Below are 25,467 nucleotides of genomic sequence, written 5' to 3'. Positions count from 1 at the left end.
TCAGCTTTTGCCCTGGAGCATGAGGACTGACAGCCTTTGTAATCTCCATCCTAGGGACTGCCTCTGCAGATTCTGCTCATATGCATACACGTGTCTAATCCTTTTACAAAACTTATTAAACTCTGCCACTCTAATTAGTGGGCTGCCCCCTCCCTTTCCTCTCCATACTTGTTCATTCTCCTTGTAAACTTCAGCAAATGCGGGGGGAAGGCGGGGCAGTTTTCTGCAAACTCCAGTGGATTCCAAGCCCGGAGCAGGACTCGGGATGGGGACGCAGGGTGGAAAATGGGGGTTGCGGACTGCGGCAAGGACACCCATTGACTCCAGTGGGCTTTGGATCAAGCTCCTAGATAGTTCTATGCAAAAGTGGGGCACCACACAGTGATGAGTGGCATGAGGAGTGGGGAGGAGATGTCTCTATTATCTTGGGCTCCAGGAGAAGGCCTGGTCCCAGGGTCAGGGTATTCAGCCTGCTCCATTGTGCGTCTCTTCTCAGCTAAAGAAGCTCTTCTTGTGCCTTTGTGGAGGGCCATTGTGGGAAACCAACGGTTTGAAAGTGGCTCTTTTTGCAGGCCTGATGCTGTCCATGCAATTTCACCCCGCATGGCTATTATTGTCTCAGCTCCCGCTTTTCACTCCGCTGTCTCTCTCTGCACACTCCCGCCATCCTCCAGTGCCTTCTCTCAAACAGAATTAAATGGAGCAAAAAATTTTGCCAGGATGTAACAACAATGTGTGTGTGTAGGGGGAAGGGGGGCTCCATTTGTCCTTCAGCTCTTTGGTGCTTTCCCATTGCAAATAGGAAGGGGGTGATTTGAGGGTGATAGGCGGGGTGTTTGCTCTCAAAAAGGATACAGCAGCAAGGAGGATGCTGTTCCCTGGGAGGATGCATGAGAAGAACTTCTCCAAAGGCACAGGGCGGGGGCGGAGGGGTTGTTTGTGCAGCACACACTGGAGCAACCACTCTGTTCCAAGACCTCTGCTCTGTGCCTCAGGGGACAGAGGAGGGCAATGGACCCTCAGTGAGCAGCAGCAGGTGGGATCCAGTGAGCTGGTCCTTCTCCAGCATCAGAGGGATGCGGGATGCCAGGCTAGCACACTGTGGTAATAACCAGACTGTAAGAAACTGCCTGTTGTGGATGTATCACCACTGCCTGCCTCTAAATCAGAACAGTCTGTCTGTGTCATAGACTCCATACTGCTGGCAGCTAATGCAGAGTCTCCTTTAGCTTTATGAGCTGGGGCCACATCTCCAGTGCAGGAGGAGATAAGCTGCCCTGGTGGGAGTCTGACTGGCCATGTAATTTAGGGGCAACCACCAGTTCCTAGGTAGCTACAGACTTATTGTGATCAGAGTGTGCAAAGAAGGGGCACAGGGAGAGTAGAATGGGGAACAAAATGGTCTTTGAAAGCAGAGATGAGCCCGAGCCCAGACATGCCCCCCTCCCTGACTTTGAAAGTGGTTAGTGGGACCTGAGCCTGGACTCAGACCCGATTCTTGCCAACAATCTGAGCACTTAGGGGAGGATGGGGCCAGGGATGAATTGCAGGTTGGGGTCCCAGCAATGTGACTTGAAACCATTCCAACAGTCAGGGAGCCAGAAAGAGCTGCCACAGGAGAAAAGCCTGGGGTGGGGAGCCTGCAGTGAGGAGGCTGAAGGGGGAGCCACGCTGGAGGAGCCCAGCTGTGCATCAGGATTATACTTCAAACCAGTGCACACTCTATTATGAGTCGCCTCTTGTTCTTGTGCCTTGTTCACAGGAGCTTGGGAGAATACCACTGCCTCAATGCCTTGCTCTAATCCGAGTCCTGGGGAGGGGGATTGGGGAGCAGGAGAGGGCAGGAGTAGAAATGGGAGGGGGCCAGTGTGGGAAGCTGCAGGGAGACCACATGGGGGGTGTTCAGAGAAGCAGGGAGATCAGGAGAGCAGGACGGGAGTGAAGAGGCAGAGAAGGCAGGATGGCTTGTTCGCTTTTCTACCCTGGAAACTCTCAGTGACACAATCAAAGGAGAAACTTTCCCTCCTCCAACCTCTCCAACACTTGAAAAGGATCCACAACGAACTCTGCCGTGAGTGGGAGCCGGAAGCTGGGAACCAGGTGCTGTCCCTGCATGTTGCCAGAGCATGGGAGGTTGGGAGGGGAGTCAGGTAAGCTCCCAAGTGCGAGATGCAGGAGAGACACACTTGCTAGGATCCCCTCTGGGAAAAGGCCATGGCTTGGCCCTGTTAGGAAGGGGAGCTGAAGCCCTGCGTGATTAGACAGAGAGGAGCAAAGCTGATTTATCATTCAGGGGAAACCAGCCAGCAGGAAGAAGGGAGAGAAACACACACAATGAAAGAATAATTCACTCCTCTGCTCAGCAGCCCTGGGCCATGGCCAGCATACCCTCAACATGGGGCACTCCCTCCAACCAGGCCAACCATCACAGGACTGGAGAGCAGGATTCTCTTGGGCACGTTCCCGGCTCCTGCTCTACTTTGGAGATATTTCAGCACCATGGACAGCAGGCACTGCATCAGTTCCCAAGGGCTGTGACGTAGGAGAGGGGCCAAGAGTCTCCAAACCCAAGAGTGGGGCCAAGCTGGACGGTGGATCCCAGAGCTCCTGCTCCATCAGCAGGCAGAGGCTAAAGGGGTGGCTCTGCTGAGGAGCAGGCCAGGCAATGCCCCCTGCACCCACACTGGCACAAGCAAACTGGCATTTGTGCCTGCCAAGCAGGCCCCCTGCAGCCACATGGCCAGTGGTACAGTTTTTGCAGGTTCCCCTATTGTACCTCCTCTTTAAACACTGGCCCCCAAATACACACAGCCGGGGTGACACGGTAGTAGAGAAGCCAGGGGAAGCAATGTGTGACTTTGAGCTTTGTCAGCAGGGAGTAGGGCTTGGGAATCCTGGTTCAATCCTTAGCCTGCAAGCCCTGGCTGTCTCTCCACCAGCAGGCACTGTGATCAGTAGCCAATGGACCACTTATCCCACCCTTCCACCCCCACCACCAAAGATGTTTTTACCTCATTCTCTGTAGGGCTCAGGCAGCCTCCACTGCAACTCCCCACCCTTTGCTTGTGATTTTGGAAAATCTCAAACAGACCAATTTGTTTTGGCAAAGCTAAAAATGTGCCCGGTTTTGTACAACCCAGACGTGCATGCGTCCCTATGTGCTTGATGCTTGATGCTTTGATGCTTGATGTCGGTGTGTATGTTTGTGCCAGTTGGGAGCAGCACTCGCCTTTCGTTCTCTGGAGACCGGGAACCCACACATGGGTTCGTACCCTGCTTTCCCTAGTGCATGCCATCCCGTGTCACCGAACCGCAGACAAAGGTGTCACTGCTGGCACTCATTCCAGAGGAGCAGCTGAGGAGTGGAACTGTGGTGGCGGTTGCAGGTTCGGATACAGGGGCATTGGCCAAGCGATGCGCTTAAGGGCTCAGGCAGAGAATCCGAGAGGACGTTGCTGTTTAGGATTGAGGGGTATCAGCAAAGCTTTCGGGGGAGGGACCCAGGACTGGACTAGCAGGGAGAGCCACAGCTCAGGCTTGGGGAGCAGGAGTAGAGCTGCAGGGAAGGAGGTGGTGTGGGGCCAGTCCAGGACTGGAATGCTGAAGCCCAGGGTTGAGGTGCAGCTGTGACCGAGCACAGAGGCTACTCACAGGTCATTGTCAGTCTCCGTGCGGCTCTTCTGCTGTCGCCTGTAGATGATGAACACAGTGACGGCCACGCCGATGATGAGAGCTGCAGCAATTACGCCTCCCAGGATCCCGATAATGCCCCCTGGAGCTCCCTGTGGCAGCGGCTTATCTGCAACAAAAGCAGAGACATAACACGTTAGCATCCAGAGCCCTGGGATCAATGGTGCCAGGTGCAGCACTCAGCAGAGCAGAGGCCCAATGTACTGCAGATCCTGTGGCTCTTGGAGAGAGATCAGCCCCACCCCCAGACTCCTTGATCTCCCTGTCTCATCTCTCTCCCTGCAAGGCAGATCCTTCTGCCCCACTATGGACCTGAGCTTTTCCAGGTCTCCAGAGACCTGGTTTCCTATTGACTGACACTGCTCCATCTGGGCCCCTTCTGACCATTGAGTTCACAGATTCCATGATCATAGGGCCCTGCCTTGAGAAGTGCCAGATGCCTCCTTCCCTGGCCTCCCGTGGAGTGAACAAGGCTCCTTGCCACTCATCAGCTTCTTGCCAAGTACCGTGATCCTCCCCACCGAGGACCAAGCACCTGACCCCACTCTGCCAGCTCTCCTCTCCCCATGGCCTGGACCCCTGCTGGGACCTGCCTACCCATGACCATGTCCATCCCAAGGATTAGAGCCAGAACCGACAGCAGGAGGAAAGCTATGGGGCACGGGGGGTGGGGGCCTTGTCCTCCCAGAGTCCCAGTGCTCAGATACTACAATACTGAGCAGCAGTGCCAAACCCCAGCATTCCCCGCTCCTAGTAGCTAGAGATCCCTCACGCACAGGTCCCCCAAGCGCCCACCAAAAACTCCTCACAGTCCACCAGGGGATTGGCTATGCTCCCTAGGGTTAACCCTTCAGCTGCTGGTATTTTGTCAGCTGGCTGAACACCCAGACGACAAGTTTATACTATCTGAGGTTAATCCCAGAGAAGCGCATTTATTCCTGGAAGCAATGACTGACTGGGGGCAGAGCAGGCTGTGTGTGTGCGCGTCAGGGCCCTGCGTCCATGGGGCACAGATATCCTGGTGGTTTGATGGGCCGTATACCCCCTGCCCTAGCTCCCATTGGCCCTGAAACTGAATAGCTCCATGACTCGGAGACGGCCTCAGTGCAGCTAACATGGACCTCATTCAAAGGAAACCAATCCCGTGGACTTGGTGGGAAAGAGCTTTGAAATGTATGATAAAAGGATTTAATCTGCTCTACCTTCCAACCTAATTAAACTTGAAAACTAGCTAATTGGTACTTTGTACTTACAGCTATGGCAGTGATGAAAGAGGAAGATAATTGGAATGGAGAAAGGAAAAGAATTCAGGGGAGGGGAAAAAGGGGTCTGCTGGAGCCTGGTCCCCCGGGGAAGGGATGCAGCTCATAGCAGAGCATGTGCCTTCCTTGGAAATGGGGTGGAGACTTGCCTAGTGGTGTCTGCAGCTCATTACAATGGCAGTGGCCCTGGTGGATGCATCATGTTGTCATCTTCTCCCTGCAGCGATGCAAAGTGCGATCTGGTTTATATGATCAGCAACTGAGCATGTCACATGCATCAGACGTGGGTCAATCACGCCAGCCCTGTCTATTAGGTAGGGCCCAGGGCAATCACCATCCGTCCCTGCTGCCTCTGTTGCTTGTTAGAGGCACTGACCAACTGGCATCCTTTCCTGACACACACTACAGGGCTGGACTGAACAACACCCCCCGTCCACCATGTCACTCAGATGAGATGTGGACCAATCAGCCTCCAGCCCTGGCACTTAAACGAAGCAGTGTCTTGACCTCCAAGATTCCCCAGTAATTCAGGGCAGTGCTGGGAAAGGAACCCAGGTGTCTGGACTTCCCCCGTCCATTTCTAACCATTAAACTCCCCTGCCTTTCAGAATTGGGAATTGATCTCTGGAGTCCCAGTTCCCGCTCCCTGCTTTGACTGCTAGACCATGCTGCTTCCCAGAACGAGATCTAGAACCCAGGAGTCCTGGTGCCTGATTCTCTGCTGTAACCACTAGACCCTGCTCCCTCTCGGAGGGAGAGCAAGGAACGTAGCAAGTAGGCATTCTGGAGCTAATCGCTCATCCCTTTATTCTCAACTGTCTCTGTGTGCCCGTCCATGGGGATGCATTGCTGTGCGGGTATGAGCAGGAACGAGCCATGAGCCCCTACCTGGAGCAGGTCCTCCTGGGAGCGATTAAGAGCATGATAGCATAACCATCGCCACATAGCAGTGATGTGGAAGGAAAGCCAACCCTGGGGGCCGTGTCATGACAGCAGGTTCTGTTTTCCTAGCAGCTGCCCCCTGGGAAGGGGATGGAATGGTTGCAGAATCCTCCCCAGTGCCAAATGCAATGGCAGGAGCTCACAACTCCCCTTGCAATAAGCCTCAATTCTCCACTCTGCACAGGGCACCGCGGCTCTGGTTCATTTAGCTCATTGAGGAAAGATAGCTGCGGAGGAGGGAGGCAGGAGGAGAGCCACATAAACCTGTAAAGCCAGCGCTGTTCATTTTGATTTAGCCAAGAAGCTATTGCTGGGTTTGTATAACACCTAGCACAATGGGCTATGTCCCAGACCCGTCATTTTTCGCGTTGTCTCAGAGCTCAGACACTGCATACAGACTGCAACAATAATATTACCTCCTAGCTATGCACCTCTCAGAGCGGGCTTTTGATCAATACATCTCATAATCTTTTCATGTGGTTAGCCCCACGACAAGCTCTGTGACATAAGAGTATTATCATCATCACCAGGGAAAATGCAGGTTGAGAGAGAGACTAAGTGACATGCCCAAGAACACAAAGAAAGTTTGTGGCAGAACAGAGAACTGAACCAGAGTTTCCCAAATAACTGGCCTAACCACAGGGACAACCTTCCTCTAGCTGGGATATCAAATCTGCAGCACCTTCCATCCCCAAAGCCCCTGTGGCTTATACATAGTCCGAGAGCATTCAGAGTCAACCCATCTGACATAAGGGAAGACGTTCTGTGCTAGTCAGTGGAATTTCCCCAGTAGGGCAGATGGAATAATAATGGTCTATGGCTTTGCTATGTATATTGGAATTGTTCCCCTCCACCAATGAAAAGCAGCTACCCCTGGGTTGGAAGAGACTGCTTAACAGCCCCCAGGAACAATGCAGCTTAGGACAGGAAGTGAAGCAGAATATTGTGCCCTGTCGAAATTGCAGGGGTACTGTAGGCAGGGAGAATGTAATATCTCACAGTGGACTGTATCTGCATCACTGGAATTAACATACTTAGGCTTGGATGGGTTAGATTTTTAGTGGCAAACTTCAAAAAGTATTTCCATCAGTAACATTTGAAATTGACTGATAGGCAAAGTAAGGAAAATGCTGCTTGAGAACTTGTTAGAGTTTGATTTAAGGATATTTACTTTGCTTATTTTGGCATGCCATGTTGACAATTTGTGTTTTAATGATTATAAAGCTTTAACCTGTTGAAATCAACATCTACTGACCTACACTGCTTTCTGACCCCTGCCCATAATTTTGTGCAACTGTGAAAATTTAAATTGATAAAACTAAAAATAATGCTTAAAAATAAGCATTGCTGTTATCTGTCAAATTCTGCCACACCGAAACAAATCCATGCCAGGGGCTCTTCAATGTCCCCGTGTGATCAGCACTTTGGATTCATATCCCTGCCACAAGAAAATCTATCCAACAGACTCACTGTGTAAGAGGTGCCAATCCGAACCTGAGAAGGAGCCAGAATTTACCAATGTACATTGTCGAAGAGCCACAGTAATACATCAGCAGCCCCCATCAGCTCCCTCCACAACTCCTAGTGCCTCCTGCCCACCGGCAGCCTCGCCGATCAGCGGCTTCCACTCCCTCCCAATCAGCTGTTTTGTGGTGTGCAGGAGGCTCACGGTGGGGGGAGCAAGGGCACGGAAGGCTCAGGGGAGGAGGCGGGAAGGGGTGGAGTGAGGGCACAGCCAGGGGTTCAGCAGTGAGCACCCCCTAGCACATTGGAAAGTTGGCACCTGTAGCTCCAGCCCCAGAGTCGGTGCCTATACAAGGAGCAGCGTACTAACTTCTGAAGAGCCTCATGTGGCTCCAGAGCCACAGGTTGGCCACCCCTGCCCTCTGCGGAGCATTTGGGTTCAGTGCTGATTCAGATGGAAAAGGGCCGCCTATTGATTAGCCACCCCCATGTTCTGGTACTCCACCAGCTGCTCAGCTGTGAGGTTGACACCCTGCCATCCCATGCCCGAAGACCCATCACATTGCCAGCGCAAAACCAACTGTGCCAGATCCGTGAAAGCAACACATCTGTGCGAATCCCACTCCCAGACTGCCGCACAAAGGAGCAAGCGGGGTCTGCACGGGATTCACGGAGGTGTCCCCTCTCCCCAGCTACTGCCAGCAATCAGTGCCTGTGCCACACGGCAAAGAACCGACACGCTTATCACATCAGTGCAAAAGGCTCTGAACGCCAGCACGAGACATCGTAGCAAGCACGGAAAAGGCTCAACAGTGAGCCCCAACCTCAATATCCCTGATGTTCTTCCGTCCCTTTACACGCTTTGATGCTAACTTGCCTTTATCCTCCCTGGCAAGGCACCCCAGCATCTCCATCAGCTGGCATCTTACCTGGCCTTCCCAGGCCCCTTTAAAAGCTCCGAGCCAGGCCGCAGGATACTGCAGTCATCACAAGGCAAGGCCCGGCTCTCACCCTCCTGAGCTGTGCCACTTCAGCTCCTCTCCCTCCCCTGCTTTCCCTCTCCATACACCACATTACCCCATAAATAATATTTCTGCCTTGAGATAGCTCACTTACTGCCATGCTCAGACAGACAGCTGAAGCAATGGGATATGATCTCGAGGACTGCATTAGAGATTGTGGCAGGGACAACGACTGTAAAGAATCTTCCAGTCACTTCGGCGGGGGCATTTCCATGATGAATTGGCCCCTAATGGCTCTCTTGATGTCAGGTAGCGAGCGGGGAACATCAGCTTCCTGCTACAGCTGTAAATCAGGCTCTTTGCATGGAAAAGGCTTGTGGGGGGGGAAATGAATAAATAAATAGAGCCAAGTGGATCTTCAGGAGCCGTCTGGGAGTTCAGGACAATGGAGGGGGCCAGGGAGATTGGGAGAGGGGACGATGCAGCCTTCAAATTTGCAGGGAAGAGAGAGAGAGAGAGAGAGAGAGAGAAAGGACAATGGGAAAAGAAAGCCAGAGGAAGAGGAGAGGGAATGACAGTGCGAGGAAGAAAAAGCAGGAGCTCCAGGATGAGGGGGATGGTAGTGAATAGCGCCACTCCTCGGGCCCACGAGTGTCTGGGGCTTAGCATCAGCTGGGAAGCTGGCCCTGGCCCTTCCTATCCTTGGTCCCTGCCCTTATCAACCTCACTTTTAAGAAGCTGCTCGCTCAGGGGCATCTTAATGAACCTGCTGCCGAACTGTCTGTCTAGCTGCATTAGCTGGGCTGAGTGAGCTGGGGGGGGGGGTGAACTGCAGCCAAAGCTCTTCCTCGCCCTCGTAATAACTGGGGTGCTGTGGGTTAGGGCTCAGAAGCACAGCATGGAGTGGACTTGCAGGGGCCGTGGGTCAATATTGGGGTACACTGGGAAAGCTATGGGGATCCAGGAGTGGTCAGGATTGCAGTGCATGGGCAGGGGAGGGGGGAGGGGAAATCAGGCTTGGACCGAGAAGAACTTCTGCAAATTAAGAATGCAAAACCCCTTGCTCTGTGTCACGCTAGAATTGCTTAAAACTCCCCCAAAAGTTTGCATGAAGCATTTGGCAGCAAGGCAAGTAGCGGGAAGCCCGATGGGGCTAAACAAACAGCTCAGCCTTATCTGAGTGGCTAAAGGCTGCGGGAAGCTGTTCAGTCCTGCTGGAGACTGAATTAATCTGAACAATTAGAATTAAGGAGGAAAGGAAAAGAAAAAAAAATTTTTTGGTGCCATTTTCCTCCTTTGTTTTTTTCTTGTATTCCATTCTTCCCCAGCCCCCTGCTCCCTCCTGGAGTTGGGAACTCAGTAAGGAGCCACCTTGCCCTGGCCCTCCTTGGAAGTGGATTAAAAGAGTATGTATTAATAATGAATCCATTGCACTCGCACTGTTGTGTAAGTCTGGGGTTCTCAAAGCTCCTTCTCAGTGTGAGTAAGTATTATTATCGCCATTTCACAGATGGGGGAAGCGACGCACTAAAAGAAGACACAAATTTTCCACTTGCTGGCAGCTCCAGGAATAGAACCCGGAGTTCCAGCTCCCATGTGGCTCTTTGGAGCTGTGGACCATGAGGCCTTCAGCTGTAGGTCCTGATTCCAGGAATGAAAAAGGAAAGAGATGAAGGACTCAAAGGTTGGGGACAGTTGGTTCCCTGTCAGTTCACTCTGGAGTCAAAACACATAGTGAAATTAGGAGCCCTAACAGTCCAATCTGAATCCCAAAGTGGATCAGGAACCTGGAATGAACCAATCGCAGAACTTCGTGAGATGGGGAACTCTAAAGAACCAAACCAAACATGACATGAGATCAAGACTTTAGTTAACCAATCTGGTGAGGAGCAGGACTCCTAACAAACCAATCATAACCCTGAATGCAGTCATGACTCTGTAAGGAGCCAATCACAGCTGTGAGTGACATGACAATCCGGCCCCAAAACAAATTAATCAAAACACTTCATGAGATCAAGACCTTCTATAATTAACTAGTCATGATGCTTAATTTGCTCATGTCCACCAATCTTATTCAGTTGACGGTTCACTAAGAATGTGCACAATTTTCAGTGGACAGAGAGAATCCCTTTTAGACAGACGAATTGAAGGAGATGTTATGGGAGGTCTCCTGTCCTCAGCACAGCCCTCTGCCAGTCACGAAGAACAAAAAAAACTCACAAGGCCGATGTCTCCATTTACAGCGACAGAGGCCTGGCTCAGATTTACGGCCCTGTCTGTGTGAGCAGCCATGGTATCATTTCCAACCACAAGCACAAACAGAGCAAGCCATTCTTACGCACCGTGCCCCCAAGATAAAATATTGCAAGTGAGACGTAAATAGTAAATAATAGCAAAGGGAGAGTGAGGGGTTTTGAGAGTGGACAGAGAGGTTCCCAGGTGGGATTTGGAAAGAGGTGGCGAGTGGAGAAGCTGGAGAGACCCACTGACTTCCCCAGTGCCACCTGGCACCTTGCTGGATCAGTGGTTCAGTGCCGAGTCAGGCAAGGGTGCCGGCTGCTGAACAACCAATGCACTTCCTGCAGCCTGTGGGTCTGACCTCCCCTGCCTTGCACGGTCAGCGTGAGCGCAGATGGAATCCGAGCCATATTGCTCTCCGTCCATTTGCACTGGTGTAAACAATGGCGCACAGAGCAGGGCAATGGTGAACGAGACCCAGATAGTTTCTCCTTAATGGGCTGACCGGGCCCTGTCTTGCTTAGCTCCTAACCAGGGCGCAGGGCTGCAGGCGAGAATGTGTGTGAAGGCATTTCGCAGTGCAGAGAATCAGCCACTGGGCTGCTGCAAATCGATGCTCCATGCCCAGTCTCGAGCCTGCCGCACAGAGTTAACCCCACAGTGTCCAGCACATGTTCAAAGCCCTACACAGCTCCCAGCTCCGATGCTTGTGCAAACAGATCTTTGTGTTTCCAGCTCAGCTTGTGTCATGCCCCCAACAGTGCAGGCTGCAGCGTGGTGGCTCAACCCTCAGAGAAGGGGACAGCCACTCTAGTGGGAGTCTGGAACCATGGAGCAAGGTGCAGCTTTGAGAAATCTCTGAATGCAGCAGAGGGCAGACGGGACGTTGCTGGGCTTTCTGTGCCAGAAACGTCTCTGGACCTGATTCTCTGGGGCCTTGCAGCTCAGGTCATCTTGTGTGCAAAGGTGGTGGTGGTGGGCAGGGTGAAGTGCTCCAGCCACAGGAATGGGCAGAGATTCCTGATCCAATATCGGTTTATACCCCTGTGGCCCAGGTATAAATGACTCCAATGGGTGCAGAGTAGGGGGACAAGCAGGCCCTATATTTCCTCAAAGAAAGAGGAGGAAGGGAGCGAAAGGGTTAATAACCTGCAGAGCTGGGGATATGGCCAGAACAGAGACAAGGCAGGGCTGTTATTCCTGCATTGGGCTCCATGGAACTATATAAACAAGGAGGAATTTTAAAAGCAAACCCAGGCTGTTTGCCGAGGTTCCTTGTTTATGTAACTGTCACTTACACAGCTGCCAGCCTCGCGGAGAGGGTAGACCTGCCATTGTTCAGGAAGCTGCTCCCAGCTCTGCCTGCGTTGTTGGTCTGCAGCTCGACACCCGACCCGAGGCATTCAGCAGAAATCCTCATCTCACCCCGAGCCCAACCACTCCGTGCAACAAAGACACACGGACCCCCCACATCCAGCCCTGCGAGCATGCTTGGAGTACTGCAATCTCACAACCACGCTGCTCAGGTTCACCACTGACAGGGTTTGCTGTGGTCACTTGCCACGGTGCCAGCCTCAGCATGGCCTAATTTGGTCACTGAATCCTAGCAGTCTCCTACCAGCCAGCACCCAGGGGCTGATCAAGTCCCAGAGGAGAACACAGCCTGGCACCCAGCCCACAGGGCACTGATTGCACTTCTCTTCCGCGGCTGCATGCCCTCCCAGCCTGTTTGCCTCGCTCTATGTTCACTAGCCCCAACCAGCACTGTGAAAACAACTCGAGGGGGCGGTGGAGAGCCGGGAGCATGGCGAATGGGGGGCAGACCCCTTCCCCTGGCTTCTGCTTTGAAGAGAAAACCCATCTGCCACCGGATACGCCCAGGTGTTTGATATTAGCTGAGATTTCATGCACACTCTAACCTGGGCAATTGCTTTGCCATCCAGCTCAGGCAGTGGCAGCAGGTACCAGAGGAAACTCATCTCTGGCTGCTAATGACCTTCCTCCCCCTCTTCCCCAGCATAGGAGCCATCAGTGGTTAAGTAGCTGCTGGACTGTGGGAGTCTCATCTCCTCTGGAATGCAGTTTGACCCCTGGCGACCTCCGATTGCAATTCCTCTTTGAGTCGCCTCCAGCAGCTGCTAATAAGGATGGAGTTTAAGGCTGGGTAATCGGAAAGTTAACCCAGCAAGGCCTGGCAGAAACAGCAATTGACCTTTGGAAAATATCCTTGGCATCGAGAGATCACCAAGCACTTTGCAAAAAAAAAAAAAAAAAAAAAAAAAAAAAAAAAAAAAGCCTCTCCTGTATAGGTGGCTTTGCCCGTGCCAGAAAAAGCAGCCACTTCTGGTGGGGAGCACAGCAGCTGTTTAACAGCGCATGTCAACACCAGGCAACAGTCTGGGGGGACGGGGACAAAGAGCTCTCTATTCATTTTCAAGTGCAAGGGGGATTTAGCAAGGAAGTTTCTGCAGTGATGAGCACAACATAGACAGGGCTAGATCCTTTGCTGGTGGAAACCGGCAGGACTCCATTGTTCTCAGTGCAGCTATACTGACCTACCCCAGAGCAGCCCCTTTAGCTTAGACTGGATTCTCTCACGGGACTTAGAGCACGTGCTCGCACACACACTTACAAGTCAGTCAATCACAACACAGCACAGAAAGGTCTGAATCACAACATTTGGATCTAGATCCAGATTTAAAACTCTCCACGTTTGTGGGTGTTTGGCTCTGGGGCTTCTGTAATAACCTTAGTCCCAGATTTGGACCTTAGCGTCCAAGATATGGGGGTTAGCATGAAAACCTCCAAGCTTAGTTACCAGCTTGGACCTGGTACTTGCTGCCACCACCCAAAAAATTAGAGTGTTTTGGGGCACTCTGGTCCCCCTGAAAAACCTTCCCTGGGGACCCCAAGACCCAAATCCCTTGAGTCTCACAACAAAGGGAAATAATCCTTTTTCCCTTCCCCCCTCCAGGTGCTCCTGGAGAGATACACAGACACAAGCTCTGTGAACCCAAACAGAGTGAATCTCCCTCTCTGTTCCCAATCCTGGAAACAAAAAGTACTTTCCTATTCCCCCCAGAGGGAATGCAAAAATCAGGCTAGCAATCCAACACACAGATCTCCCCGATTCCTTCCTCCCACCAATTCCCTGGTGAGTACAGACTCAATTTCCCTGAAGTAAAGAAAAACTCCAACAGGTCTTAAAAGAAAGCTTTATATAAAAAGAAAGAAAAATAAGTACAAATGTTCTCTCTGTATTAGATGATACAACACAGGGTCAATTGCTTAAAAGAATATTGAATAAACAGCCTTATTCCAAAAGAATACAAATCAAAGCACTCCAGCACTTATATTCATGCAAATACCAAAGAAAAGAAAACCATAGAACTTACTATCTGATCTCTTTGTCCTTACACTTAGAAACAGAAGACTAGAAAGTAGAGCTACTTCTCCAAAGCTCAGAGAAAGCAGGCAGCCAGAAAACAAAGACACAGACACTCAATTCCCTCCACCCAAAGTTGAAAAAATCCAGTTTCCTGATTGGTCCTCTGGTCAGGTGCTTCAGGTGAAAGAGACATTAACCCTTAGCTATCTGTTTATGACAGCTTCTGCTTGGGTCCATCTCGCCACACAACTGTCTGTCACACAATGCCCCAAGAAAGCCTGCTGGCAACCCAACTGCCCCCCTGAAGAACCACATGGCACCTGTGCAGCCAGACAGCACACAGGCCAGGCCAGAAACCCTTTCATTTGCTCTCGAGCCCAGTCCTTGAGGTGGCTGCCGCAGCAGGGCTCATGCTGGCATGGGGGGATGTACATATTGCTTCCAGGGACAAAGGCTGCAGCTTCACTTCATCACCATTGTGTGTAGCTGGCACTCCCAGCCTCCATGGGGTAACCAGAAGTGCCCTGCCTGGGAGCTCTTTGCCAGGCCAATAAATGCAGCCCTGTGGGGTCAGCCCACGTGCAAGGAGCAGACAAGGCCTCTAGGGGACTCCTGCTGCTCCACCTTGGTCCTATTTCCTCAGCCAAGAGAGTGAGCAGGGACCCAACCATGCCTTGGCTGTGCCTGGGGAGTGCACAGGTATTTTGGGGTGTGGGCAGGGTCATCCTAGGCCTGTGTGGTGCCCGAGAGGGACCATGCTCAGGTGTGGCCAGGGTAGATAGACTATGGTATTACACTGCGGTTTGCAAGGCCACATTGGAGAGAACCCATGTGTCAGGTTAGGGTCAGCCAGGGAGCTGTTCAGTGGGTCCAAGGCTGAGATTTGGGAGCCATGGGAAGTTTGCTAAGATATACCCCGGGGTCAATCCACCCCATCAGCCGCCTGCACACTAGGACTTGACCAGACAAGCCGCTCCATCCGAGAGAGTGAATTTCCAAGGGATGAGACACACAAGGAGAAAAATGAAGAAGGACCTGGTATAAACCTGACAGCTCATCCTGTGAGCCCCAGTGACACCCCTAGCCCAGCTCTGGGAAAGAGGGGAGCAGACTTAGCCCCTCTTCTATCTGATCCAGCATATCCATCCACTTCCAGTGCTCACCTCACTGGGGCATTTATACTGGCTCCTGCAATCCCATGTATTGCCCACTGGCCAGAGTCTGCTGCTTCCCAAGCAAGGCCAGCACCACAGAGCATCGGCTCTCGGGAGGATGGGGCCCAGCGATGGAGAATGTTTCCCCCCTCCCTCCTACCTCTTAATTTTGGTTCCGCTTCATTTCCTCCTAGCTTAGCAGAGAAATGAACAATCAAATCCCTTTGCTAATTTATTTTTTTCTTCTGCACATTTTGGAGGAAGTGATGGCACTTGAAATTGCCTCTCTTGGAACTAAGGGGACAGATTCTGATCTCGGTTACACCAATGTAAATCCAGAGGGACTCTAGGGATTTCAGTGCTCTTACTCCAGATTTATGTCATAGCAAGCGAGAGCAGAAGCCAGCCCCCTAATCCGTCTCTAGCCGTTGATACTCTATGGATCCCCAGGAGAGTGCATTAGGGTCGTGCTATTACAGGCAGCCTCCAAATGAATTTGGAGAGATAGGGGTGCCACTGCTCCTGCTTAAACTCTTATCGTTTGTTTTAATAAAGTTAATTTGCTTAACAATCTTCCAGCTGCACTCCTGGGGACATCTCACTCTCCGCTCAGCCTGGGCTCAATCCCATCAGCTTCCCCACAGTTCCATGAGGGATGAGTCTGGCTCAGGAGACAGACCCTTGCTTGTGTTTGTCTGGAGACCCCATCCTCCTCTCACTGGTGTCAGTGACCTTCAGAGAGTTAGCCATGATGTAAGGGAGCAGAATCAGGCTCCAGGCAGCGCTTTAGGTTTGTACAGCACCTGCCACAATGGGGTCCTGCTCCATAACTGGCAGGTGACAACAGCAGCATTGAAAAATAGAGGCTTCCAAATAGACTGGGAGACACTTCGCTTACCAGCCATTGCTGCAGCTGCTCTCTCCTGCATGCTTCTCACCCTGATAAGCCTCACTGCTTCCCCACCACTGCTCCATCTCCAGCAGCTTCCCAGATACCCAGGAGACCCTCCAGAGCCCAGACAAAAGAATCATGGGACTGGAAGGGACACTGAGAATTCAACTAGTTCTACCCCCTGCCCTGAGCCAAGGCCAAGTAAACCTAGATCATCCCTGACAGATGTTTGTCCAACCTGTTCTTAAAAAGCCTCCCGTGATGGGGATTCCACAGCCTCCCTTGGAAGCCTGTTCCAGAGCTTAACTACCCTTAGAGTTAGAAAGATTTTCCTAATATCTACCCTAAATGTCCCTTGCTGCAGATTAAGCCCATTACTTCTTGTCCTATCTTCAGTGGACACAGAGAAAAATTGATCACTGTCCTCTTTCTAACAGCCCTTAACATATTTGAAGACTGTTATCAGGTTCCACCACTCAGTCTTCTTTTCTCAAGACGAAACGTGCTCACTTTTTAAAATCTTTACTCACAGGTCAGGTTTTCTAAACCTTTTCTTCTGTTTGTTGCTCTGCTCTGGACTCTCTCCAATTTTTCCTGATGTGTGGCACCCAGAATTGGACAAAATACTCCAGCTGAGGACACGTGACAAGTGAGCAGAGCAAGACAATTACCATCCATGTCTTACACACAACACTCTTATTAATACACCCCAGAATGATATTTACCTTTTTGCAACTGCATCACAGTGTTAACTCATGTTCAATTCGTGGTCCACTCTAACCCCCAGATCCTTTTCAGCGGTACCACCACCCAGCCAGGTATTCCCCATTTTGTAGTTGTGCATTTGATTTTTCCTTCCTAAGTGAAGCACTTGGCACTTGTATTTACTGAATTTCATCTTGTTGAATTGAGACCAATTCTCTTATTTTTCAGGGTTGTTTTGAATTCCAAACCTGTCATCCAAAGTGCTTGCAATCCCTCCCAGCTTGGTGTCACTTGCAAAATTTTATAAGCATACTCTCCACTCCATTATCCATGTCATTAATGAAAATATTGAATAGTACCAAAGCCAGGACTGATGTCTGTGGGACCACACCAGAAACACCCTCCCAGTCTGACAGTAAACCAATGATAACTACTCTTTGAGGACTAACTTACTAAAAATCAAGATGTATCACATCTATAGCTTCCCCTCATTCACAAGGCCAGTAACCTAAAGTCAAAGAAGGAAATTAAAGTTGCTTTGGCATGATTTGTTCTTCACAAATCCATGCTGGCTATAAGAAACTGTTATCCTCTAGGTTCTTATACACTGATAGTTTAATAATTTGATCCAGTACCTTTCCAGGTATCAAAGTTAGGCTGGTCAGATTCCTCTCTGTTCTCTTTTTAGAGACAACTATTATGTTTGCCCTTCTCTAGTCTTCTGGGACCTCACCTGTTCTCCATGAGTTCTTAAAGATAATTGCTAATGCATCTGAGATTGCTTCAGCTACACCTTTAAGTACCTAGGGTGAACTTCATCAGGCCCTGCTGACTGGAATGTAACTAACTTATCTAACTATTATTTAACCTGTTCTTTCCCTGTGTTAGTTTGCATTCCTTGCCCTTTGTTGTTAGTATCAACTGTGTTAAGTATCTGGTCACTGTTAACCTTTTTAGGGAAGGCTGAAGCAAAAAAGGCATTAGACACTTCAACATTCTTCCCCATTGGGTAGAGAACTCACACTTTCTTTTGTCTTTCAGTTGCTCGTAATGAATTTAAAGAAACTCTTCTTATTGCCTTTTATGGCCCTGTTGAGATGTAACTCATTTTGGACCTTAGTCTGTCTGATTTTGTTCCTACCTGCTTGCACTGTTCTTTTGTACTCCTGCTTAGAACAGCCTTATCACATCATCCCAGCAATCTCTGGGAGTGGGACTGGCATCACCAGCCACCCTGGAAAGGGGTTACATTCCTCCTCTCCCCTAGGAGTGTCGGTTGGCATCAGGCACTGAACGTTGCATAGTCAAGTTATTTTCAGCATCCTAGCCCTCTGGATGCTTCGGAGCACCTTGGAATAAGAACAAAGCTGTTTGATATTCACAAACCTGGATTCTGGCGTCACTGCCCTTCTTATTGCTTGTCATGTGCACAGCTCCTGATCAATGGCTCTGAGGTTAACAGCCACTTCCCTTAACCTGTGGAAGCATCCAAGCTCATGCATAGCAATGGCAGCTGAAATGTTTTCCTAGGCTGCCCCTGCTATGACCCCTTCCAAAGGGGTGTTTTGGTTGGGCTCTAGACCTCCTTGCAAGAAAAAAGAACCATACCATGCATTTCCCTACCACCTTCTGTCTGAGGATCTTTGCAATGCTCTTGGGAAACCATCATTGCTATTGCCACCAGTGAGTCAAATGAACCATGATGTAACTTCGTATGCCAGAGGTAGTCTTGGCCCACTATCACTATTTCACCAAAGGGGAAACTGAGGCACGGAGATGCAGAATGACTTGTGGAAGGTCAATAGTAGAACCAGGAATAGAACCCAGGAGCTGACTCCTAGGCCTCTGGCAATTACTACTTGACAACCATTCCCTTCTAGAATGGGGAACAGAATGCAGGCATGTGCAAGATCACACCGCACAGAGGATGCCATTTTGTAGAGCATGTATTTCTGCATGTGGTCCACGGAGGTGCTCTGTAACTAGCTCCTGGCCCTCAACACTGGAAAGGTTGGACTGTCTCAAGTGAGAGGTGACTTGAAGGTATAAGTGCCATAATGGGAAAAAAATACAGGGTCCTACAAGGCTCTTTTATCTTGCAGAGAAAGGCAGAAGAAGAACCAGTGGCCAGAAGCTAAAGCTAGATGAATTCAAGTTAGAAACTAGGCACACATTTTTAACAGCGAGGGCGATGAACCAGAGGAACAAACTACCAAGTTTCTCCCTCTCATGATGTCTTCTGAGCCAGACTGGGAGATGTACTTCAGCCAGACACAAGTTCTGCTTTAGTCAAACGTGTCACTGGGCTCAGTAGAGGGGTAAATGTAATGGCCTGTGCTTACAGATCAGACTAGATGATCTAATTGCCCCTTCTGGCTTTAAACTCTATGACTCTAGTCCTCTGGGGTAATTATTAGACAATGTGCTTCTCCCAGAGCAGGGAACAGAACCCAGCAGTCCTGAGTTTCAGCCCCTGTGCTCTAACCACTAACCAACATTCCCCATCCCAGAGGCAAGACCAGAAACCAGAGGTACTTCCCGCAAAGCCCTGCTCTACCCATTGGACTACTCTCCCCCCACAGTCAATATCATTCCCTTCCCCACTACATGTGGATGCTAAGGGAAGGAGCCTTGGCATTCTCTGTCTCTGGGAAAGCTGCCAAGCATGCAGCATCCTGGAGATGGGAGAGCCCCCAGAAGACTCCATGGAGAGCCCAGAAAGCATAGCACTGCTTGGTGCATGTTCCCTGCAGCTTTGTGAGTGTGAGGAGGGCTTCCTCCCCGGGAGCCGGGTTCCACTTGCTCTCCCAGCTCCATCTATTCTGTTGCTCAGGTACCACTTTAAAGGCAGGTCCTTGGCGCAGTTTTTAGGTCAGATATAATTGGGAAGCTGTCGTGAGGAGCTATAAAACCTCAGTTAATATGCTGGAACTATCTAGTTAAATGCCAATTATAAAACCCTATAAGCTTCTCAACTCAAATATATTAATAACATAATTAAACATTTATTGCTTATGCAAATTAAAAATTAAGTTAATCGGACAGCAAGGAAACCCCAGGAAGTGACCATTTAACAAACTAATTTCTATTTAATTATCATTCCGCCCCATTACAAAAGCCCCCGTGATGTTATTTTGGCCTGGTTTGTAATGCTGATTTGAGTGATTCAGACTCAGCTCTGCTCCAGCTGTTGGGATCAATCTGACTGACCTACCTCTCTGGTGTCACTTGCACAGCTGCAGCATCTGGATGGGACCCACCTCCTTCCCACTTCTCCCCTCCGGCTGGTGAAACCGCAGTGCCCTTCACTGGGTGGTGCGGTGCTGGCAGAATTTACACCTCAGATCCCACCTGTCTCAGTCTAATTATTGTGTAACTAGGCTCTGTGGGCCGGCTTCTCTGCTGAGCACCCATGACTCCAGTAGAAGCCACTGGGACCTGCGGGTTCTCAGCTCCTTTGAACATCAACTGTGAGTTTATATAAGGAGGGGGCAAAATACGCTCACACTTTCAGGGGGGCTGATGGGAACTTTGCAGCTCAGGACCATCTGTAGCCAGAACAAGGGTTGCATACAGAGACAGGGAGCAGGTGGGCAGTGAGCCCCTCCTCCCCCTCATGCCTTTCAGAGGAAGGTCCCTCCTGTCTGGCTGTCACCCCCATGGGGGTTTGGGAAATCTGCCCCTGCCAGTCTGTAAATGGCCAAGTCCAATCACCCCTCTGCATTTCAAGGGAAGGAAAAGTCATTTGGAAAGGGGATGGGGGGCAGGTAGTCCCAGGAAGCACCAGTGGCCAGCTGAGAAGCAATTTGTGCTGCATTCCATCCCCTGAGCCCTGATGGGAACCAGACACTTCAGGGAAAGAGATTTGCAACTGGAACCAAAGGCTAATTTTTACCTCTGGAAGGGCAAGTAGGGAGGTGCTCTAGCTCTCAAGCCAGAGATGGATTCTCTTCACACTGAGGCAGCAGCCTGGCACATATCCCGTGCCAATCTCCTGCACCCTGCATGGCGGCTCTGGCTGCTGGATGGCCCCTGGAGCAGGGGCACTCGCCTTTCCCTCTGGAGATCCAGGCTGAAGGCACTGGGGGCATGGAAATGTTGGGCTCAGCCTAGAACTGACTGGGGATTTGTCCATAGAATGCAAACCTCTCACACAGTTCAGAAGAGGTCTGAGGAAGATGGGGTGCTACTGGCCAGGGCGCAGAGGCATTGGCCGGGGCTCAGGACTGGAACAGCAGGGGGTGCGATTGGCAGGATTTAGGGACATCAGTAGAGTTACGTGGCAGCCCGGGCCTCTAGGCACCCCTCACTTTTCTGAACCCAGGTAGATTGACAAATAGAGGGGAAGAAAGAAAGATCCTTAGGCAAGGAGGCCAGAGAAAGGGATTCAGAGCTCTCCCAAGTGATACTATCAGGAGGAGACAAAGGTGGGTGGGGTACCAAGAGCATGCCAGGGGTGGAATGCCCATGAGCCTCAAAGCGATTTAGGCACCTAACTCCCATTGATCTGGGCCAACGCGCCTCTGCATCCCAAATTTCCCCTCTGCAAAGTGAGCGGACAGGCACTCTGCAAACGGCCGGGAGCATTCCTAGGCTTAGCTGCTGAATGCAGGTGTGGCAAGTTACGCTCCTGGGGTGAAAGGTGGCATGTCAGAGCAGCGGGCTATGATGATCGTTATTATAGAGAGGTAGCTGAAGGTACATTATAGAAGCCAGCAGCTGGAGAGGGGGACAAAGCTTGGCATTGGGAAGTGAAGTGTTCTCAGTCCTCGGGGACGGAGCAATTTCTCAGGAGAACAAAGTCTGTGGGGCTGGAGCTGGGTGGAGAGACACATCTCCCCCCCCCGTGACAGGCGATCAGTTAAACCTGACAGGTGTGAAGTTGGCAATTTTCTTTTCAAAACTGCCAGATAAACAGGCAGGCAGGAGTCAGAGGAGATGGAAAGGAACAGAGAGATAAGGCGAAATGGAAACATAAAAGATGGGAAAGTCAAGCACATTTCTCAGAGAGGCCAGTCATGGTTCAGAGGCGGAGAGGAAAGGAGCAAGAGTATTAACACTACTGTGTGTGCAGCCCCATGCTCCCAGCCAAATGCACAGCAACTGAGCTAGGAAGGGGCTTGACTCCCAGGCAGCACCCCAGAAGGGTCCTCCTGGCCCTTGTCAATTGCACAGAGGGGAAAACTTTGGATGCCATGGCTTGACGTTTCCTCAGGAGGTTTAATTGTCACTGAACAGCCTCCCGGGCTGGTGGGCACAGTTCAGAGCCATGTTTTCATGGGGTGTGTGGAAGATGCCTATTTTGCACCCATGCCATTTTTCACCCCCAAATTCTGCACTGAGTAGATGCGATAAAAGCCTGATCCAAAGCCCATGAAATCAGGGAAGGGTCACTCACCGATTTCAGTGGGGTTTGGATCAGGCCCTGCAATTGCAAACTCTCTGGATAGAGAACATGTCTCACTCTGCATTTGCATGGCTTGTCAGTGGAATTCAAACCTAGCACATTCTGCACAGCAGCATCAGCTAAATGTCTTGAGATAAAGGTGCAACCACATTAGTTGGTAGCAGTAGTAGGTTATTACCCTTTAGTAGACCAGTCACTAGAAAGTGATGTGACATGCTGTGCATTGGTGTATTACACTTGCAAAGCATCATGGATATTTATGGTGCTGTGTATGTGATTTTTCATATCTAATAAGTATTGATCATCTGATTCGTGCACACAGATACTCGTACAAATGCTTGGTTTGTGAGTGCAACACGTGTGCGCAAAGTTTTCCAGAGGCCTTTGGATGCCTGGCTTGTGAACATCTGGGGCCGTGTGCTGTCTTAATTTTGGTTTGTTTTTTTTTGTATTGGGTCATTAAATGCTTCATTGCAATGAGATCTGCTGCATACTGGGACAGTGTGCCAGCTCCCCATCCCCCAAATACACATGCTTTCTCCTGTCTCATCATAACAGTCACTAACGAAGGGAATTCCAGCCTGTGCAGGACTCCACAAAGAGCCACATTACCTCACAATCTCAGTGCAAGGGGCCCTAGGCTGGATGGCATTTGCATAAAGCAAATTTCCTATTACAAATACTTCCATACAAATCAAACTCTGCTTTGCAGATAATCTGAGAAGAGAAAAAAATGGAAATTCATCAAATACATTTTTCACTACAAATAATTCACCCATTTCTGTTTAAACTGATATTGGTCTCCCTTGACTCTGGATTAGCACTATAAGACTGATTGACTTGGTCTGACTGCATTTTCCCTGTTCTGATTTGACTCTGGACTAATTCTGGATTGTCTCTTCTCCTGACACTGGCCTACCTCTAGGATGACACTCTCCCAGATTGATTAGATTACCACTAGGTTCACCTTAGTCTGGACTGATTATGGATGAGCTCTGGATCAGCCTTGTTCTGGACTGTCTCTGGACTAGCTCTGGACTTGATGCTGGACTAGCTCTTCCTGAAAACTTTAAACCTACATAGTGGTATTTTCACTGGAAAGAATCCCAAAGAATTTCACAAACGCACATGCAGACAGGATGCCCAAAGAATCACTTTTCTCCCCTCTGACAGGGGACTGCTGGGAAGGAACACAGCAGCTATTCAACAGCGCACAACAGGATGGGAAAACAAGGGGAATCCTGCATTAGGTCGAAACTCCCCTGGGAATGTAGGGAGGCAAAACTCAATCACCCACACAGGAATTTGTAGCTAAACATCGGACTCTTTCCAGCTTCTCCACAGGGCCGCCCAGAGGATTCAGGGGGCCTGGGGCAAAGCGGGGGAGCTGCAGTGCTTGTACTCATCCAGCGGCGGTCTGGGTCTTCGGCGGCATTTCGGTGGTGGGGGGCCCTTCGGTTGCTCCATGTCTTCAGCAGCACTGAAGGGCTCCCCGCCGCTGAAATGCTGGTCGAAGACTGGGACCACAGCAGGGCCAGGGCTCATGAGGCCCCTGTGAGGTCCGGGGCCTGGGGCAAATTGCCCCACTTGCCCCCACCTCTGTGCGGCCTGCTTCTCCATGGGATCTTTAACAATAGCAAGGGTCAAGCTGAGATGACTGTGGAGTACCTCTGCATTGATCCTGTCTAAATCTGAGCTGATTGTGGTCTATTTGGGGCATCCCTCACCGTAGGGTCTAAGTATCAGTTTAGCCCTCGGTTTACACTGATCTAGATGGACTCTGTGCCAGTGGACTCGACCTCCAGCCTTTACTCTGCCTGAGCGCACTCTCCTATAGACATGGCTAAAGTTCCAGTAACTCCTCCAACACTGGCTTTGCTGAGCCTGCAGCACAAATGGATCCTTGGGGATCTCCTTGATACCGAGTGTTGTCCAAGAGGTGAGGGTTAGGAGCATCATGGAGGAGAACTCCCTCCCCAGAGCTCCGATGCACCAAACCGCAGGGCAGGCAGGTTCCCTGCTTGCACTGAGCAGAATTCCACACTCAGTCGCCAGGCAGCCCAAATTCAACCCAGGGGAAAAGGCAGGCAATGCCATCAAAGCCAACAGGGCTGGACTTGCTTACACCGGCTGTGAGTCTGGCTCATTCCCTTCAATGGGGTTGTGCACTGAAGCTGGCCAGGCAAAGCTAAACAGAGGCAACTTTGACAGGGCCAGATTCTCCCCTCCCTGACCCCATGCTGACAGGGGTGTAACACTACTGACTTCAGTGAGGTGATGCCTGATTTAACCTGACTGGAGGTTCATATCGCAGACAGGACCCACCCACAGGGCTGCCTGGTCGTGCAGGGGATACCATCTAGACCTTCAAGCCTATTGCTCCAGGCCTAAAATTAAAGCTCCCAGCCACAGCAGCTCCCGCACTCAGGCCAACCTCCCACAGCTGCTCCAGCACTCGCTCTGCTCCGTGGAGCAGTTCCAGGCCGCCTGCCTTCGCCCTGAGACAGAGACCTCTGAAGGAAGCACTGATGAAAGGAACCAGAACTTTGCTAGTATTGGGCTTGGCAGCACTGGTAGGAGGACAGGCTGTGCCTGGCAGTGAATAGGGAAGCTGGGCTGGGCAGGGAGCGGGGGTGGCAAGGAACATTCTACTGGTGCAGTGAGCTTTGCAAGGCCTGTGCATGCGGCACGGAGTGCTTTTGATGGACTGATGCCAGGAAAGCTTCTTTAATGGGCAGGGACTGTAGCCCAGGGCACACAGTACAGGAACCAGAGGCATGCTTAGCTTCCTCCCCGGCCATCTGCTGCACTGATGGATTCACTCCCTAGACCTGGTGGGATCGCACTCTCCAGATGGGGGAATTCACGCTGCATGGCCATCCAGCCCTGGGCTCCCCACCCGTGGGGCCATCAGTGCCACCCTGACCTTACCCTGCAGCGATCACCCTGTCCCAGATGGCAGAGAGAAGGCAGAGAGAACTCAGCCCGCATGAATGTTTGGCTCCCAGAAGCTTGGCCTAGAGGAACCAGCCCAGGGGAGGGAGAATTCGATCGTTCATTCCTATTCATCTCCCAGCTTCACTGACGTAAATCTGGAGTCACTCTACTGGCTCCAGATTTACACCGAGATCAGAATCTTCTGCAGCCAAATCTAGCCTCCTTCACATCAGCTTGTTCACTGGTTCCTCACCAGCATTCTTGCCCATCAGTCGGGCTCCGAAAGTAGCCCTTGCCACCAGCTGTGCCAGCCTATAGCTTGCAAAGATGTAGCTTTAGGAATACAGTCAAGCTGCACCGCCTGCCCGCCATCTTTCCCCAAGCTGTGTGCATGCGTACACACACACACACACACACACACACACA

General features: G+C 50.9%; 1 protein-coding gene across 4 annotated transcripts in view; it reads right to left on the bottom strand.

The window, feature by feature from the left end:
* Positions 1–25,467, bottom strand: part of NECTIN1 (nectin cell adhesion molecule 1) — a 163,405-nt gene that overhangs the window by 29,119 nt on the left and 108,819 nt on the right. For all 4 annotated transcript variants that reach the window (XR_007769222.1, XR_007769223.1, XM_050922062.1 and 1 more), the window contains exon 6: positions 3,652–3,799. Coding sequence is in view for 2 of the 4 variants with exons in the window: in XM_050922062.1 (XP_050778019.1) it covers positions 3,652–3,799 (148 nt within the window). In the remaining 2 variants the exon portion in view is untranslated. The remainder of the gene's footprint in view (positions 1–3,651; positions 3,800–25,467) is intronic.

Source organism: Gopherus flavomarginatus, chromosome 13 (genome assembly GCF_025201925.1).
Source record: "Gopherus flavomarginatus isolate rGopFla2 chromosome 13, rGopFla2.mat.asm, whole genome shotgun sequence".
Taxonomy (NCBI): domain Eukaryota; kingdom Metazoa; phylum Chordata; order Testudines; family Testudinidae; genus Gopherus; species Gopherus flavomarginatus.
This window is presented reverse-complemented; position numbering and strand designations above follow the sequence as displayed.